Here is a 19,397-nt window from a genome sequence, read left to right on the forward strand (position 1 = left end):
AAACCCAAAAAGAAACAAAAAACCAAAAAACCAAAAAAATTCCCCCAAAAACCAAACAAAAAAACCAAACAAAAAAACCCCAAAATGAAACCCAAAAAGAAACAAACAAAAAAAACTCAAAAACCAAAAAAATCCCCCAAAAAACCAAACAAACAAACAAAAAAAACCAAAAAACCCCAAAAAGAAACAAAAAAAACACCAAAAAACCAAAACCCCCCCCCAAAAACCAAACAAAAAACAAAAAAAAACCCAAAATGAAACCTGAAAAGAAACCAAAAAAAGAAACAAAAAAGAAAACACCACACAAAAAAAAAAAAATAAAAAAACCAAAACAAAAAACAAAAAACCCCCAAACCAGTTTCTCACATACAAAGCTCCCTCTGCAAACACCCACGGGACTATGACTTTAAGTACAAAAATGGCTTTTTTTTTTTTTTTTTAAAAAAAAAAATATATGAACTCTGCAGCTCTGTTGTTTGTTTTTTCCACCCCAATCCTTGAGTTTTGTCCCTTCTGCCTCGGGGCTGCTCTGGGATCCGGCCCTGCTCAGTTTCCTGGAGGTTTTTTGGGGTTTGGGATGATCTGGGGAGCTCCACAGAGGTTCTGAAACCCAAAGTTCTCCTTTGCTCCTGGGCTCACTCCTCCTCTGTCCAGTGGTCACTGGCCACGTGGCCATTGGCCCGGTTGGAGCCGTTGCTGGAGGAGCTGAGAGTCCCTTTGGGGGTCCTGGGGGTCACCTCCTCCTCCTCAGAGCTGCTCTCCACGTCACTCCTGTCGTCCTTGGACACCTGGAAGGGTTCAAATCCAGAGTTGGGGGGAAAATGAGGTGAAAAAGGCAGAAAAGCAGGAGCTGGGGGGCTGTGTCCCTCAATTTTATTTATTATTCCCTCAATTTTATTTATTATTCCCTCAATTTTATTTATTATTCCCTCAATTTTATTTATTATTCCCTCAATTTTAGTTATTATTCCCTCAATTTTAGTTATTATTCCCTCAATTTTAGTTATTATTCACTCAATTTTTTATTCCCTCAATTTTATTTATTATTTACTCAATTTTATTTATTATTCCCTCAATTTTATTTATTAATCCCTCAATTTTATTTATTATTCACTCAATTTTATTTATTATTCCCTCAATTTTATTTATTATTCCCTCAATTTTATTTATTATTCCCTGAATTTTATTTATTATTCACTCAATTTTATTTATTATTCACTCAATTTTATTTATTAATCCCTCAATTTTATTTATTATTTACTCAATGTTTTTATTCACTCAATTTTATTTATTATTCACTCAATTTTATTTATTATTCATTCAATTTTATTTATTATTTTATTAGCTGCTTCTTCTGTGGGGAGCATCTTGGATTATTTTAAAAATTCAATTATTTTATTAGCTGCTTCTCCTATGGGGAGCAGCCTGGATTATTTAAAAAAAACTGAATTATTTTATTAGCTGCTTCTCCTGTGTGGAGCAGCCTGGATTATTTTAAAAAAATTAAATTATTTTATCAGCTGCCCCTTCTATGAGGAGCAGCCTGGATTATTTTAAAAATTATATTATTTTATTAGCTGCTTCTCCTGTGTGGAGCAGCCTGGATTATTTTAAAAAAATTAAATTATTTTATTAGCTGCTCCTTCTATGGGCAGCATCTTGGATTATTTAAAAAAAATTAAATTATTTTATTAGCTGCTTCTTCTATGGGCAGCAGCTTGGATTATTTTTAAAAAATTAAATTATTTTATCAGCTGCTCCTTCTATGGGGAGCAGCCTGGATTATTTTTTAAATTATTTTATTAGCTGCTTCTCCTATGGGGAGCATCTTGGATTATTTTAGAAATTAAATAATTTTACTAGCTGCTTCTCCTACAGGGAGCATCTTGGATTATTTAAAAAAAAATAAATTATTTTATTAGCTGCTCCTTCTATGGGGAGCAGCCTGGATTATTCTAAAAAAATTAAATTATCTTATTAGCTGCTTCTCCTGTGTGAAGCAGCTTGGATTATTTTAAAAATTATTTTATTAGCTGCTTCTTCTATGGGGAGCAGCCTGGATTATTTAAAAAAAATTAAATTATTTTATCAGCTGCTCCTTCTATGGGGAGCAGCCTGGATTATTTTAAAAAAATTAAATTATTTTACTAGCTGCTTCTCCTGTGTGGAGCAGCTTGGATTATTTTAAAAATTATTTTATTAGCTGCTTCTTCTATGGGCAGCAGCCTGGATTATTTAAAAAAAATTAAATTATTTTATTAGCTGCTCCTTCTATGGGGAGCAACCTGAATTATTTTTAAAAATTAACCAGCTACATTTATCAGATTGCTGTTTGCACAAAATTCCTCCCCATTTTCACAGCTCATGGATGACAACAAATTTTTGAACAAGAAACCAGCCTGGACGGGGCAGAACCAGGAGCCCAAACCCAGGGAGCAGCAGGAACGCCCCAGCCCTGAGACCTGAGCTCCAGACCTGGAGCTTTTAGGTAAAAACCACCTGGATTTGGGATTTTCGGGAGCTCTCAGCGCAGATCCCGCTGCTCCGTGCTGCAGGGGCTGCCCGCGGGAGGGCACTGCACCAGCACAGCAGAGCCAAAACCCCAAGAAGTGAAGGAAAAGATGAGAAAAGTGGAAAAAAACGTGGAAAAAAAAAAAAGCACGCGGGGTGCCCGAGCCCCGAACTCCGCAGCGCGCAGGGCTGAGGGGTCCGCGCTCTGCCACCCCCACGGCACCTCTGCAGCTCCCAACCCTCTTTTATTTCGTTTTTTTCCCGAGGATTTCCTTCTGGTGCTTGCTCGGAGTCAGGGTTAGGGCTTTCCAGAGAGCAGCGGGCAGGAAGGTTTTGAACTCAAGGGGAAGATCTGGCTGGAAGCCAAGGAAAGTTAATGAGTTAATGGCCCCTCAGTTCAAGAAGGACAGGGAAGTGCTTGAAAGAGTCCAGCGCAGAGCTACTGAGATGATTAAGGGAGTGGAACATCTCCCTTATGAGGAAAGGCTGAGGGAGCTGGGTCTCTTTAGTTTGGAGAAAAGGAGACTGAGGGGTGACCTCATCAATGTTTTCAAATATGTAAGGGGTGAGTGTCAGGGAGATGGAGTTAGGCTTTTCTCAGTGGTGACCAGTGATAGGACAAGGGGTAATGGGTGTAAATTGGAGCATAGGAGGTTCAAGTTGAATATCAGAAAAAATTTTTTTACTGTAAGGGTGACAGAGCCCTGGAACAGGCTGCCCAGGGGGGTTGTGGAGTCTCCTTCACTGGAGACATTCAAAACCCACCTGGACACGTTCCTAGGGGATGTACTCTAGGGGGCCCTGCTCTGGCAGGGGGGGTTGGACTAGATGAGCTTTCGAGGTCCCTTCCAACCCCTAGGATTCTATGATTCTAGGATTCTAGGATTCTCTGATTCTCTGATTCTAGGATTCTATGATAACCCACGGGGCAGCTCAGAGCCGAGATTGCTCTGAGGTAATTTCCTCGCTGTTCTGCCTTATAAATTCCCCCCCGGGCAGCCCCGGGACCCCCCGCCCGGCTCCCTGCCCCACAGACACTCCCTACCTGCGGGATCCCTTCCCCCAACCCAGTGATAGGACAAGGGGTAATGGGTGTAAATTGGAGCATAGGAGGTTCAAGTTGAATATCAGAAAAAATTTTTTTACTGTAAGGGTGACGGAGCCCTGGAACAGGCTGCCCAGGGGGGTTGTGGAGTCTCCTTCACTGGAGACATTCAAAACCCACCTGGACACGTTCCTAGGGGATGTACTCTAGGGGGCCCTGCTCTGGCAGGGGGGGTTGGACTAGATGATCTTTCAGGTCCCTTCCAACCCCTAGGATTCTATGATTCTATGATTTTAGGATTCTCTGATTCTCTGATTCTAGGATTCTATGATAACCCACGGGGCAGCTCAGAGCCGAGATTGCCCTGAGGTAATTTCCTCGCTGTTTTGCCTTATAAATTCCCCCCCGGGCAGCCCCGGGACCCCCCGCCCGGCTCCCTGCCCCACAGACACTCCCTACCTGCGGGATCCCTTCCCCCAACCCAGTGATAGGACAAGGGGTAATGGGTGTAAATTGGAGCATAGGAGGTTCAAGTTGAATATCAGAAAAAATTTTTTTACTGTAAGGGTGACGGAGCCCTGGAACAGGCTGCCCAGGGGGGTTGTGGAGTCTCCTTCACTGGAGACATTCAAAACCCACCTGGACACGTTCCTAGGGGATGTACTCTGGGGGGCCCTGCTCTGGCAGGGGGGGTTGGACTAGATGATCTTTCCAGGTCCCTTCCTACCCCTAGGATTCTAGGATTCTATGATTCTAGGATTCTAGGATTCTAGGATTCTATGATTCTATGATCTCCAGGCTCGCTTCTGATGGCCCTGTTGGATGGACTGGCTTCTGGCTCTTGCCAGAACTTTTGATTTTTTTTTTTTTTTTTCCCCCCCCCCAACTCTTCTGCTCTGCTGGAAGTTCAAAGGGTCACTGGAAGGAAGCAGAAATCACTCAAAATGTTTCCTATTATTCGGGGGCTCCTTTCTGCACAAAGCAGGGGATTTCTCCTGCCCCCTTCCACCCAGCCCGGAGTTAATGAGCACTAAAGGGAGATACCAGAGGCTCTGTGAGGACATAAAAGCAGAAAGGTGAAGGTCATGCAGCCAGCTGACAGCAGACACTTCTCTGACCTTTGGGAAAAAAAAGCTGCCTTTTAGCATCCTGTCAGAACCAGCACTGCCTCAGCCAGGGAGAGAAATGTTTGAAGAGAAGGCAGCAGCCATCAAAGCCCCAAGAGCACAGCTTTGCTTTTGTCTCAGCCTTGAACCAGACACGTTCCAGTGAATAAATAGAAGCAGAGATCACACTTACATGCAAAGGATGAAGCTGTCCAGCTCCAATCTGGCACAGAGAAAAGGAGAAAAGAGTGAAGGAGACAGAGCTTAGAGTCCTTTCTCTGGCTAGGTCACCTGGACAGGAGAGAACCAAGGAAAGGAAAAAGATGTAGACCTCAGGATGCAGAAATAGCTGCACAGACAGAAAATGAGACGTTTGCAGCAGCAGCAGCTGGGGGGAACAGATGAAAAGATCATGTGCATACTCTGAGACTTGCCCTCCCCTGACAATTGCTGCCACAGACAACTGAGAAATATTTTTCAAGGTTACGTTCCACGTGGAGGGGCAGCTCAGAAGTCAAAAATAAAGGAGAGCCACTGAGAGAAACTCAGAATACCAAATAATCTGATCTGAAAAAGCATTTGTTGCCACGAAATCAGCCAGGGCTCCCTGGGAAGGGAAGTGGCATCTGGTGGGGAGGCTGGGTGTCAAGTTGAGTTCCTAGATGGGTTGGCTCTGTCTTGTTGAGTGACACCTTTCTGCTTGGCAACTGAGGCTGCAGCCAAAAGTCAGCATTGTTTGCTCTCAGGGCAGGAGCTGTTGCTAACCAGCTGCCACCCCCCCTCTCTCTGAGACTCCCAGCACAAATTGAAATTCAATCCTCAGGCCTGAAGCCAGACTGCACCCCATGAGGCCAGGGACAACCAGCAAACCCAGCTGCATTTCTGCTAACCCTTTCTCCTCTGAACTCAGAGCCAGGAGCCTCTGGGAGTGCCAACAAGTGGGGGATGCACAACCCCCACCCAGCCCAAAAACCTTCAGCTGGTTGGAAAGCTGGAAAACAATGAGTGTTCAGAAAAAAGAGCCCACTGCCACCACCTTCAGCTCCAAGCAAGTGCATAACAGGTCTGTCATCATCACTGTTATTACAACATATAAAAATTCTGGAAAATTATTGCCCTGAATGACCAGAAGAGAGAGGAAAGCATCCCTTGCCTTTGCATGCACCTGGCAGCTCAAGCCTGCAGAGCAACCAAGGTGAAAAGAAACAAACCCAAAAAAAAAAACCTAGCACTCTACAAAGCACTCCTGATGCAAATCCCTCAAGAACTCATTCCAGCCCTCACTGGGGGGCCCAGTTTTTTTTGGGGTTGCCTGACAGGCCTTGCAGGAAAGATGAGCCCCAGCAGGCAGCAGCAGCCTTACCTTTCCCCGCACGAGGGCCTTGTAGGCAGTGCGAATGATGAGATAAGACCAGATGATATGCAAGACCTGCAAGGTTACCAAAAGCCCATTGAAGAGCCACCAGGAAGGGTAAGGACCGATCAACTCCCAGCTTTCAAAAAGGGTTGTATTCAAAATCCTAAAAGAGATGCAGAAAGACATTACAGACAAAATCCTAAAAGAGATGCAGTGCGCGGGGCCGTGGCTTCCAGCCCCGGAGAGGGGTGGCCAGATGCACACCAGTTTGTGGCTCACTTAAGCATCTGTCACTCTGCTTCTTGGCAGAGTGGCTCTTGCCAGAGCTAGGAGACAGACTTCAAGCTAATTAGAAACATTTGAGCTGAGCAACAACCAGGAGAAGATGTGAATGTTCTGCAGTTGGGTGACAGGCACCGAGCGGCTGCCAATTTCCTGCTCCAAAGCATCAACATTTATCATCAACTTGAGAGGAAGGGATGTCAAGCTGCACAGGTCATCAAAACACCACTTAACACACTCAGACTTGGGCAGTCTTCACTCACATTTAAAGATCAGGAAGGAATTTTGTTCCCAGTAGGATTCCCTCCCTGTGTGCAATTCTCTTCCCCCAGATTTTTATAGATTCCTCCTGCCGAGCCAAAAGCCAAGGAGCTGCTTTATGGACAGAGCTTTCTGCTTTCTTTCATTATTGTTTTGCTGTTCTTGTGGCTGGGAGTTACTGCCAGTGCTCAATTTAGTAAACACTTTAGATTTTATGAAGTTGGGAGGTATGGAGAGACCTTTAAAGACATCAATAATTTCACACAGCTTTTAACGCTTCGCATGAAAAACAAAGCCTTCAAACAGGAACCCAAGTGCCCCAAAATGCAGCTACAGAACTCCTGGACACTTTGTGGACTAATTACATGCAATTCCAGAGATCTGTTGGTGTTTTGTACTCATTAGGGAAGGGGATCTGCAATACTGCTCCAAGCTTGCCAGATTTCTCTACCAAGATGAGGAATTACATTACAGCCAGTGGAAAACACATTAAAGATTTACAGGTCTGCTGAGCAGGAGCATGATGCAAGAGCATCACCTCATGACAAACAACAGCAATAAAAACAATGACAACGATCTCATTGTCTCTGGAAGGAGCCTCTGAAGACCTAAGAATTAAAGCTCTCCCTTCTCTAAATGCCTTTGATGCATTTAACTGGGAAAGAAGGAAGAGCTTTCATTGCAACCCCAACACCAAAGTGTAAGTTTGGTTTCTGCCTCCCACTGGGATACCCAGAAAGAGTGGGAATGCAAGCTGCCCATTGCCTAGGAAATAAATGCATGCAGTAAACCCAAAATAAACTCTGTGCTCATCAGGTGTAACCAAATTTTCCTCACTCTTCTCACACAGAAGTGGGTAACAGCTCATCAAGAGCAGAACCTCACCAAGCCTGACCTACTGGGTGAGAGGGAATCTCATTACAGGAGGATGAGCTATAAGCCATTTAGCCAAGGTTTTACCTCCCAAGAAACCTAAGACTTATTTCAGGGTCTGAAGAGTCACAACACAAGGACAGGACACAAGTGTCACAAGAAGCAGAAACTGCAGTGATGACTAAACCAGATGCTTAAAAATCAAATTTACCAAGAGACCTCGTTTGGAACTATTTCCAGAACTTCTTCAGAGAAGCAAAGAACCCTTGAAGTTTTTTTTCAGAGCAGATATAGCTGACTTGGCTACAGCTAACAAGCCCTGTCATCACTTTGCAGGAGGAGGAGGAGAGGGGCCAGCTGTGCATTAGGATTCTGCTCACTCTCAGCTGATTGCTGAGAGGTTTCTTCACATCCCTACTCCAATGCACTGCTCCAAACAGCACTTGGGTTGTCTGCAACTTCAGGCTGAAATGCTTGCAAGAAAAATGCAACAAAAAGAACAAAGAAGACCTTCCAGGTGCTTACCAGAAAGGATAAATGCCCAACCGTGTAACAATGAAAACGACACCAAAGAGCATGAAGAAAGCATCACAGAGTCGTTGGTACTTGGCATAATTAGCTAGCTTTGCAGCCTAAAAGAGACAAGAAACATGAGAATATTATTCCCTTTGTGCACTCATGTAATTACCAGGCTGCAGAGCCTCCAAAACCCCTCAAGCCATCACATTTTGTAAGGAGTTTGGAGCATTTGAGGATTATGCTCAGCACTAAAGCACTTATGATGAAAAGCTGACAAGGCAGGATCAGCAGCACAAGTTTAATGGCATATTTCATGTAGTTTTAAGAAGGGGAAACTCAGATTGCTCCCCTGAGCCCCCCCTAGCAGCTGGTCTGCAAAGATGTGAGGGGAAACTCACCTCTAAAAGGAAATCTGATGCATCGTGGAGGCAGAGCACCAGAGTCCCAACCCGCACCATGTTGTTCATGTAAGAGAAGGTAATGAGTCCTATTGTAGCCAAATGATGGACAAACATGATCAGGAAGTCCTGGAAACAGAAATAAAAGTGAATGAAGACTCTCTGGCTGCCAAATAAACACAAAAGTTTGGAACAGGGCCACACACCTGACTAATGGGGTCAAAGATGACTTCAGTTCAGACTCTGACTCCATTTCAGATAAAGCATCATCACACAACACCAACATCACCACTAATGCTTCCAGAAAGGTCTTTCCCAGCATTTCTGTGCCTGGAAAGTCAGAGCTCTGCACAGGCAGGCACAGCACAGCCTCTCTGGCACACAAGTGCAAGGTAAAGCCAAGTATGATGCCTGCAGACCCCACTGGAAATGCTGACAGCACAGAAACTGCCCCTTGTTTTTGGCATTTCACTCCTATTGCTCTTCCTTTCAGCTCTTGGCAGAAATGTTGAGTACTCTGCTGTTCCTGTTGTCAGCAAGCAACAGCCTGCCAGAGCAGAACAGGCACAGAACCCACCATAACCCAACAGCAAGAACTGGGCCACTTCATTTAATAAAAAAAAAAAAAAAAAAATAAAATTTACAATGCACACACACTCAGGGCTGGTTTCCAGTTTAGCCCCCTGGCTCCAATACTTCCCTGGGAAAGTGCCCTACCAGTGGGGAATGTAATCTGCTTTGTTAAAGCCAGAGTGCAAAATTAAATATAAACAGCATCACAGATGCTCTTAATCACTCCCTTTCTGCCTGTAGAGATACTCTGTAGAGCCTCACCTGATACTATTTCAGTACAGAAAAAAAGAAAAAAAAAAAAAAACCACAGGCAAATGTTTCTTTTTGAACAGTCAGTGGAAGAGCTGGGATAATTTGCCACTTTGCAGAACAGAAGCAATAAACTATGATTTATGATGAGCTGTTTTCCAGCAGCAGCAATCAGCCAATCCTAGAACACAGCAATTGGATTCCAGCAATTGTTACCATCCTGCTACACAAACATGAAAAATTCATTTCAAAGCAGCATTTATTATTGCTTTAGTGTTTGCCATTTTTTCCCCAGCTCAGCAAGGTACTGCTTTGAACCTCTCATGTTTTCTTGCAAGCTTTCTAATTGCATCTCTTTTTTTTTTTTTTTTTTTACACAATGGTTTTATAACTTTTTATTGGGAGGTAATGAGAGATTTTCTTCTCTCCTGGAAGGTGAAAGGGACTCTCAAGGATGCACCAGGCTTCTCCCTTGTTCCCAGGGACTGGGCAGTGATTCAAGAAAGAAACAGATGTGAATGAAGAAGAAAATAGTTATTACTTTGCCCCAGCCTTACTGGCCAGGCACACTGACATTTTTTTGTTAGTCCTATCTAATTAGCAAAGTAATTAATGCAACTCTGGTTGACCTCACCTTCCGTTTAATGTCTGTAAACTGAGAAAACATGAGAGACCAATAGAAGGCCAGCTCCAAGATATAGTAATAATAAAGCCTGGATGTTAGAGGCTGGAAAACAAACAAAGACAGCACAGTTAAAGACAAAGTACTTGACAATTTACATCAAAATTTATTTTCTCTTTCCTTGCCATCCCACTCTGTCCCTTTAGAATGCTGAGCAGTAAGTTAAAAGATCCAGAATTAAGGTTTAGGAAAAACCAGCTTAAGCAAAAGACTCCTTTCTCCAGGCTTGGTCACACAAACACTTGTGTGTTTCAAAGAAAAGGAGTAAAATTCAAAAAATTTTAAAATTAAACAAATTTTACTCCTTTACTCAAAAGGAATAATCCCTTGTCAATATTTACAACACATGCTCTTGGATTAGGACAACCAGACACTGAAAAGAGCTGCTTGGTCTCTACACAATAATTGCTGCATAATGAAAATTATCACTGGAAATGAGTTACCAGCAGGATTTTCTGCATTTTGGGGTTTTTTTTTTTCTCACTAGAAAACTGACCAGGTTGCAGCCTGTGCAGCATCCACCCTGCAGGATAATGAGAAGCATTCCAGTCTACTGAGATTCAACTTGCTATCAACCAAAAATAAAAGCTGAAATTGTGCAAAAAGCTGGAATCTAGTGTTCAGCAGTTACCTGAAAAGGGTAATTGTACCAGCACTGTCGTGTGTCCCAAAACCAGGGTGCCTAAAGGGAAAAAGTAAGTTATTATTCACTGGGTTTCTTCTTCCCTGTCATCTCAGGCAGTGGACTGTTTCACTGGAATTTTATCTTGATTTTACCACTCAAGCTGAATTTATTACAAAACAGCAAAACTCACCGTCCAGAGAAACCTGATTCCATAAAAAAATATACTTAAATAAAATGTAAATCTCCACCTGGAAAAAAAAAAAAAAAAAAAAAAAAGAAGCAAAAATTAAACTTAGGAAATAGAAATAGCTTCTGGTCAACATTTATAAAATGATAAAAGTGAAAAAACCCACATTCTGACACATGAAAAGCTTTCCCCACCAACTGGTAATCCTTTATTTCATGTAAGAATAAACCTCTTGAAGAGTTTTCACACCACACAGAACTTTGCATCAACAAGACAAGTCAGAAATAAAGTTCAGAGTGGGCATGCATCATTCATATGCTTTAATATATAACAAGATATTCTGTTATCCAGAAGGTATCCTAATATATGTCTTTGTCCCTCTTACCTTGTGGCTTTAAGTAGACAAAACCATACTGGGAGGAAGAATTAATATGCAGAAAGTTACTGGAAAGGGAAGAAACCAGCACAGAAGAAATAACAAGTCAGGAAAAAATACTCAGATGCTACTACACTAACAGAGGTAACTGCAAGCACACAGAAAGAAACAAAGAACAAAAGAATGGACTGGAATGAAAAGAACAGGGAGCCAAGAAGTGTCTGTAAGGGCATAATCCATCACTTTGTGAGCCATGGGGGCATTCTGGAAATAAACACTGCTCTGCAACCTAAGTGTGCAGACAGCAGACTTCTTTTCAGTCTAAAAACTTAATTACATGCAGAGGCACACATGCACTCAGGGGTGCTGCACTGGCCTTAAGGACCATCTTTAGGTTGGTTGTGGCTGGCAGGAGGAGCTCCTGGGCAGGTGCTCTGCTCCCTCGTGCACCCACAGAAAAGATTTTAGCTGACCGACACCTAAAGAGCCCTCCCAGCTTCTTCTGTTTGCTTCTCCAGGAGCTCCTCTTCCAGCAGCCAAGCCCAAGACACTCCAGACCAGGCTTTTAGTTAAAAAAAGGCAAGACACAGCTTGGCCCCTGCACACACATACATGCTCTCACAAAACTTAGTGAGGGTGGTGGGTTTGTCCTGGTTCCTCCGATGCCGAAACCACCGCTGGATCTTGCGAACGTCCCAGTCCAGCTGTTTTGCCAAGCCTTCCAACCTCTTCCCATCTGGAGACTGAAGGAAAAAAAAAAAAAAAAAATCCAAAAAAGGCTCATTTCTCCTGCTCCTCAACCTGCTTGCACTCTGAGATCCCCCTCAGCAGCGTGGCAGAAGTGATGCCCAGGTCACCAAACCCCCAGGATGGCATCAGGTGCAGCCCAAAAGCAGGAACCCGTTGCCAGAAATGTGAATTCATCTTTAACCTCCATAAGCCACTAATTACTTAATTATTCAGAATGCTTTTGGTTGAACATTTCCTCATCTATTTCGTCATTTGATGACAAAGAATGCAATTGTTCTGCTTCTTAATTTGGGAGAGGAAAGAGCTTTTAAAATGTCCTGTCCTGCCTGTTAAAACTTGCACAGCAACTCAAGGAGTCCAGAACTCAGGCAGATCAAAGCTCAACACATTTAAGGGTTGCTACACACTCCAAGTTTAGGGAAATTTTAAAGTGAGAGTTGGTTTAACATGCTGGATATTTGTGTATTCCAAAAGAGCATCATGGAGATGCTGATATTTTATCAAAGTTTATTAATAGAATTCAATTTGAAAAAATAAATAATAGTCCTGCCTGGCGACTCTAGTTTCTTTAAATAATGTCATAAATGGATTTATAAGAGACAAAGTGAACAAAACCTGATAACTACCTCTAAAATGGCCCAGTGGGGAGATAAGCCACGTTAGTGTCAGACCAGATTCCTTTTAACAAGCTCTGCCAGGGAGCTCTTACAACTGAAAGATGATAAACACATTTTACCACTTGAGTTCCAGACAAACCCCCAAAACTATGCAGAACACTGATTTAATCGAGTCACCAGACTGCTCAACTGAAAAGCCAAATAATCTCTCATTTCATTTGCAGTGTTGAGCCCAGGACTTTCCTGTCACCCCATCACACCCAGAGCTCCCTGCACTTTACCAGGGTTTAATAGCTGGGGCTGTCTGACACTTCTGTTGGAAGTGAACCTCCCTCAAAGGAGAATTTACAGAGCTTTGATTCCAGAACAGCAGTGAAATCCTTCCCCTGCATCAGTGCCACCCCACATTCAGGTTCTCCAAACAAGCAGACACAAGCACACTGAGTTAGATGTCCCAGTATTCTTTTCTTATGCTGGATAAATTTTGCATAGCATGCAGTCCCCAGGGGCTTCTGAAAACATTAATTTCAAAGACATCCCCTACATAAAAGTCCTCCCCAGAAACAGCATCAAAACACGTGGACTCTGCAGTTCACACCTCATCCCAATGCCCTCAAAACTTTCATGCTCCCATGAGGCAAATTTTAGCAAAGGTTTGATATAATTTCCCATTTACTGAGCACTTTATCTGCTCCACTCAGAAGGAAGTTCAGCATCAGAAAACCAGAACACAAAACCTTCCATTTTCATTCTCTTTAATGAAAATCTATCGTGCAGTCTGTGTGCCTTTCACTGCCACCATTCAACTGAATTCTGTAATTCTGGAGCAAAGAATTGAAAAGGAAGGCCATGAAACAATCAAAAGAAAAAACCTACTGCCAATATGAAATAATCTTACCCTTCATCAGGGCACACTTCCACTGACTGAACACTTTTTCCTTAAATAACTGACTTCTACTGTGACAGTTCCACAGTAGATGGCAAAAAAAAAGAAGAAGAGGAAGGCATTCACACAATTGGCCAATAAAACCAGCAAAGGAAGAAATCTCAAGGGAAAAGGGAGCATTTTTCCAGTAAAAAGTTTAAATATTCTGGTAAATTTCTTTTTAGGCCAAGAATTACCAGGAGTTAACATTTGGACAATGGGAGGGCACTGAAGGAAGAGGCCTGGTACCTTTCTAAAAAAGATCATCTTCATCCTGGCCCAAACCAGGACAAAAGGGAGCATTTATTTATTTAAAAAAAAAAAAAGTTTCTTCTGTGGCAAAAAGCATAGGTCAGCCACAGAGAGAATTGCTCCAAGGTTATGCCAGGGGCAAAGCAAAATGAGTCTGCTGATTGTGCAGGCACAGTGTGAAATGCATTTCTCTTTAAGTGGGGAAAAGGAAGCAGAAAGCTTCCCCCCCCTTCCCTTCTAGGCCTCCATTTCCAGCAGAATTTGAAGCAGGACTCACCTTAGTGATGGATGTAAACACTTTCTCTAAAATTGCATTGGGCTGGGCTCTGTGAGGTCCACTGTCCTGAATGCCAAGGTTTATGGCACATGGCTTGGCAATAAACCTGGAAGAGTTCCCAAGAAAGAGCTGGATTAAAACAAGAGACCTGTTTCCCTCCTCCAGAAACCCCCCTGAAGGGGTCACCAACTGCAAAACCCATCCAAAAAGCTCTTGAAGATGTTCACTCTTCCCAGGTGAAATAATACTTTTTATTAATCCAAAAGGCAGCTGCAGAGAGCATGAAGAAGAGACACAACCAGAACAAAATCCCAAATCTTCATTGTCTTGGCTTGGAAGTATTAGAATGGGTCCTCCCACAGGGGGATTCTCATGACTCAAATAAAATAATAGCTTTGGGGAAAATCCAGTGCCTTGTTTCCTTCAGAGAATGAGGAAGAGGTAAGGAGCCACCTGCTCTGGTATCTCCCTCAGTTTTGCTGCACCTCTGGGTCAAAATGGGCACCAGACTCCAAGGAAAATGTATTTTTTACCTGAATATGTGAATTGTTTGCTCTCCTGTTGGTGGGTGAGAGAGAAGGGTTTCAAGGAGCAAGTTTTATTGGGTTTTTTAATCAATTCTTTTGAGAGAGCAAGAATAACCTCTTTCTCAAAACTGATCTTGAAAAGGACCCAATATTTGCATCATTAAATCTATTTTCCTTCAAAATAGATTATTTTAGAGATAACTGAGGACACCAAATTACACATTTGTATCCCATTTAGCTGCCATCAAGCAGAAAAAGCAGCTTTTCCCAACATTTGCTACCATTTTTCTTTGGGTTTTGAAGGAGAGCTTGAAATTCAGGAGAACCTCAACTCCCCAGCAGTTCTTGGGAGCAAGTTGTGAGGACTTCAGGAACAAATGGCTGTGGAAAAAACCCTACTTGCCTTTAGATACTCAGAGTTTGGGTCAATTTCCTCATTTAATAAAGGAAATCTGAAAAAAAAAATTTAAAACCTGCACATTCAGTTATTATTCTGTGGAGTTTTCTTTTGTTTTAGGAACAAGAAGGGAATAGTTACAAAAGCTCTACAAAGCTTTGGCATTATTCTGCAACTCAAAACCTGAAACACCAAGGAAAGCAGAAACAGAATCTCCTTGGGAAAAGAAAATAAAATACAGAATTCACTTTGGGACTTAAAGACTGCAAAAAAAAACAAACAGCAAACCCAACAAACTCAAAAATTTTCATGAAACTACTCCTGAGCAGTACATTTCCACCACCAGCAGCCTTAGGGAAAAAATACAGATGTTTCCAGAAATCAGGGAAAAAATAAAATAAACCAACAGTAAGCCACAGGCTGCAGATGCCACACAGGACTCAAGTTACTCAGTTAAGGCTGTGGGTGACCAAAGAGCAAACAAAAAAAAAAAACAAAAAAAAACCCACATAGGTGCAGAGTAGCAGCCAGACATCAACAGAAGCAAAAGTCACAAGCAGGGAGTCCCAGCCACAGAAACAGGAAGGAAAAAGGATGGTAGCACTGGATTTCATTACTTTTAAGGAAGTTCAAGCCCTAAGTGAGCTTCTCTAACTCTGCAAGTAATGGCTGTGCCCAGGCTTGGAGCTCACAGTCTGCCCACAGCCCATTTGCTTCAACCCTGGCACCTTGCAGGTGGAATATGGAGTGCTTAATCCTGCTGCCAGTCAGAAAAATAGATGTTATTTTCTGTAGATAAGGAAAACTCACATTTCAAACCCCATTGGCATGCTAGATTTTTGGTCACAGATGTTTCCAGATGGGCAAGTTTGGTGCTGGAGCCCACAGAAAAAGAAATAAAATTCTGCATTGTGCCAGCAGTTCAACACCAGAAGAAAAAAGCTGCTCAGGAAGCAGAATTTCCATCCTTGGAGATACTCAGAACTGAGCAGCACCAGACCACAAGCAACCTGAGCTGACTGAAACGTTGGCCTTGCTCTGAGGAGAGGATTGGACAACGTGACCTCCAGAGATGCCTTTTAATCTAAATTATTTTATGACTCCACAGAAATCTTAACTGCAACAACTATTCCCAAGGTCAACTTACTGCCACACCTTCCCAGAAGGGAATTATCATCACTTAAACACTCAGATTACACTTTTATGAGCAGGTTTTATAAGCTCATTGGCTTAAGGCACCTCTACCAAGCTACCTTTTTTACACTAATAATTAAGACAGGCTGATTTTGAAACCAAGTACACAGCCTCATATGCTACAACAATTATGTGCCCAGCATGTTGTACTTCACCAACCCAAAGGCAAAATTATTCCATGAAACCTTCAAGTTTGTCTGGTGACTCTAGCAGAGCTCTGAAAAGGAAGAACAATCCATGATGCAGTAAAAGTATGTACCAAAAGTAAGAGTTTGCCTCTTCATCATCTCTGTGCTAAGATTAAACCACTTCACTCCACAACTTTCCCTAATTTTCCAGACAGACCAGATGAAGGAGCATCTAAAATCACTTTTATCTCCCCTCGTGGTTGAGCACAAGCTGCAGATCCTTCCTCAGACCTGCAGAGCAACAAGCATATTTATTACTGAAGGGCATCCCAGTATCAACACACCATATGGATAACAGGCTCCAGGTTTTGACAGACACCTGGGGATTTTTTTGTGACTGCAGTGGCACAAGATGTGTCAGAAAAAATAACAGCAAGCATAACTAAGGAAAAAAACACAACACAAACTCGTGGGCAGAAGTTCTTTGTTATCTTGCCTACACAAAAAATCTCACCCCTCTGGAGTCAGGACCTTACCTTCCTCTATGAGTCTTGCCTCAGCTCTAGAGCCATACACACCCCACAAGTGTGAATATTTTACCAAAACTGGGATGCAAAGGTTCATTTATAGGAGCATTCACCAAGAGAAGCTTGTGTCAAGTGTCACAGAAACACTTCCTCACACTGAAGATGCAGGAGGGAAAGGAAAAGGAAAGAAACGAAGCAAAGCTAAAACAAAAAGAGCTGCACCAGTTTATAACTCAAATTCTGAGTCATCAAGTCCAATTGCCAAATTTGTGTCAAGGAAGACATTTGACACAATCATGCCCCAAAGCCTGAATCACTATTATATTCACAAGGGGATTTTATTAAGACAACCCTGAACTTCTATGACATGGTCAAAGTGGCAAAGAGGAAAAAGAAAAGCAGTTCTTAAAATGATGGCCTTGTAAAATAAATGGAAATGCCCTGCATGCTGCTCTCACAACCTGCTTACTTCAGGATCCCACCAGAGACACAAAGACAGAGCTGAGAAGGAGGAACAACTCTCTCAGGAGCCAGGCCCTGGTCTGGAACCTTCATTGTGCAGGCAGAAGACTTAATTTGTCACTTAACTCCTCCCTACATTAAAACCACAAAAGAAATGTCACAAACTGGGCAGACATTATCAAGACAAAGCAATTGCTAGCAGGAGCAGACTTTTTTACAAGGTGTGGTAGGATGCAGTGTATCTCTCTTGACATCTCACACTCCAGAGGAAAGGGAATCTTTGGCATCTCTTCCCCAGACTCAAGACACCTGAACTGAGCAGGGTTTGGAAAGTGAGACCTTCCTGCCATGTCCCTCTCAGGGATATTGTTCTGCCTCACAACTCCCTTTCCTTGTCTGCTGGCAAGTGTGAACATTTGATCAAGGCTGGCAGCAAGCTGAGATGAGATTTTGGCACTGCCACCTGTGTGCAACCAGTTTTCTAAAGCTTTATTTATTTTATAACTTTACAGAACAGAAAGATAAAATAGAGAGAAAAAAAAAGAGCCTCTGGAATTTCTCTTCTATTGCCCTGCTTCATTTTTCTCCACAGTTCACCTACTTTGGTCCAGTCCCCTCCTGTTTCCTTTCTGAAAGCTTCACACTTCTTACAGAAAACCCCCAAAAGAAATCCAGCTTGACTCCCACTCACTTTACTCCTTTACACTCTTAGTAACACTTCTGCCCCTACAATGGGGAAATTTAAGATTAAATCAACTGTTTAAAGAGGAACACAAGGTGCCTGGGTCTCTTCCACTTGATTTCCTCCATAATCCACTTTCCTCATTAGGATCCCTGCCACCCACACCGCCTGCCCTGCATGTGGCTGGAAGAGATACACATCACAGCAGGGATAAACCTTTCCCCCAGGGATGGGCTCGATGCTCAGGGATACTCCAGCTAATTACAGCATTACACCTGCTCGGGGTGTGACCTGCAGGCACTCAGCTCACGCCCGAGATGCGGGGGATCCACAAAACTCTTTAATAATAATAATAATAATAATAATAATTAATAATAATAATACACCAGCCCATGGGAACAAATCCCATTTCCTCCTCCTCCAGGAACTCGCAAGGGAAGCAGAGGGACAAGGCAGAGACCAACACCACAACCAAACAGAGGTTCTGCCGGACAGGAGGAGAAATAAAAAGTGAATTTCCACCGCCCTCCCCCCGAATTTTTCTTGCATTACCTCAGCAGAAGGTACCGCTAGCACCCACGGAGCCTCTCAGGGAGAAACGAACCTTAGGAGGGGGGGGGGGGTTTCTCTATATCGTGACAGACACCGACACAGCTTTTCGCGGCTTAAACAATTTTCCTTTTTCACACAAAAAACGCCTCAGGAGAGGCGGCGGCCGGGGAGCTCGGCACGGCCTCAGCGGAAGGCCTCGGCGGGGCCTGAGGGGCGAGCTCAGGGGGGGGGGGGGAACCCATCCGAACCGCCCTCCGGAGCCCGTCCCGCCTCGGGCCCGTCCCGCCGCCCCCCGGGGCGCTCGGCAGCCGTTGCTAAGAGACACCGAGGCCTCACCGGGCGCTGTCCCTAAGGCGGGAGCGGGCAGCGTCCCAGCCGCCCCTAGGGACGCCCCGCGGAGTCGGGGCGGGGTGAAAGGCTGAGGGGGTGGGGGGGGAGCCCCCGGCGCTCACCTCTCGAAGAGAAGCCGCACGGCGAAGATGCCGAGCGCCAGCGGGAAAGCGGAGAGGACGTGGCCGGCCCGTGGGTATTGCAACCCGCCGCCGCCCGGTGGGCCCGGTTCCCCGGCGAGGTCTGCCCACGTCACGTTGTGCGGCAGCCAGAACCGCTCGTTCCAGAACCAGGCCCGCAGCGCCGCCGCGGCCGCCGCCATCTTCCGCCTCCTCCCCCTCCTCCTCCTCCTCCGCCGCCGCCGCCGCCGCCGCCGCCGCGGCCACCGCAGCCCCAGCCCCGCCCCCTTCCTCTCGCCCCACCCCTTTCCCTTTGCCCCTCCCCCTTCGTTTCGCCCCGCCCCTTCATTTCGCCCCGCCCCATTTCGGGCAGGGCGCGTGCGTGTGGTGGGCGTGGCTCGTCCCGGCCACGCCCCTACCGCCACCTCCGCGCGCTCCCGGCGGGCCGTTAGCCGCGGGCACGCGCTGCCGCCGTCGCCTCAGCGCTGCTGTCGCGATAGTCGGGGGGCGGGAGCAGAAATGTCGCGATAGAGGGAGAAAGGAAGGGAGAAAGGGGGCTTTGGTGGCTCTCGGAAGCCTTTATTTATTTATTCGCGGACACAGAGGGGCTGTTC

At 44.3% G+C, this 19,397-nt stretch overlaps 1 protein-coding gene across 5 annotated transcripts; it reads right to left on the minus strand.

Annotated features, from left to right (window-relative positions):
* Nucleotides 1-405: 405 nt before the first annotated feature.
* Nucleotides 406-19,023, minus strand: CERS5 (ceramide synthase 5). Of its 5 annotated transcripts, XM_071729554.1 has the most exons (11): nucleotides 18,787-19,023; nucleotides 13,866-13,971; nucleotides 11,657-11,787; nucleotides 10,672-10,729; nucleotides 10,488-10,538; nucleotides 9,809-9,901; nucleotides 8,353-8,481; nucleotides 7,961-8,067; nucleotides 6,026-6,182; nucleotides 4,856-4,885; nucleotides 406-788 (listed from the first exon to the last, which is right to left on the minus strand). In XM_071729554.1, the coding sequence occupies exons 1-11, from the start codon at nucleotides 18,984-18,986 to the stop codon at nucleotides 636-638; spliced, it is 1,215 nt and encodes a 404-aa protein (XP_071585655.1). In that variant the 5' UTR covers nucleotides 18,987-19,023; the 3' UTR covers nucleotides 406-635. The 5 variants fall into 5 exon arrangements, with proteins under 5 accessions (XP_071585655.1, XP_071585651.1, XP_071585654.1 ...); XM_071729550.1 differs by lacking the exon at nucleotides 4,856-4,885 and having other exon boundaries at nucleotides 18,787-19,021; XM_071729553.1 differs by lacking the exons at nucleotides 4,856-4,885; nucleotides 18,787-19,023 and adding an exon at nucleotides 18,335-18,424.
* Between the last annotated feature and the right edge of the window lie 374 nt (nucleotides 19,024-19,397).

This window comes from Heliangelus exortis, chromosome 31 (assembly GCF_036169615.1).
Source record: "Heliangelus exortis chromosome 31, bHelExo1.hap1, whole genome shotgun sequence".
Taxonomy (NCBI): Eukaryota; Metazoa; Chordata; class Aves; order Apodiformes; family Trochilidae; genus Heliangelus; species Heliangelus exortis.

Excerpts from the sequence above, each read along its gene's own strand:
- CERS5 (XM_071729554.1), bottom strand. The coding sequence starts at position 18,986 with ATGGCGGCGGCCGCGGCGGCGCTGCGGGCCTGGTTCTGGAACGAGCGG. Across the intron at positions 11,788-13,865 it reads TGTTTACATCCATCACTAAG|TCTCCAGATGGGAAGAGGTT; the intron begins GTGAGTCCTGCT and ends TTTTTCCTTCAG. Across the intron at positions 8,068-8,352 it reads CATCAGATTTCCTTTTAGAG|GCTGCAAAGCTAGCTAATTA; the intron begins GTGAGTTTCCCC and ends TGTCTCTTTTAG.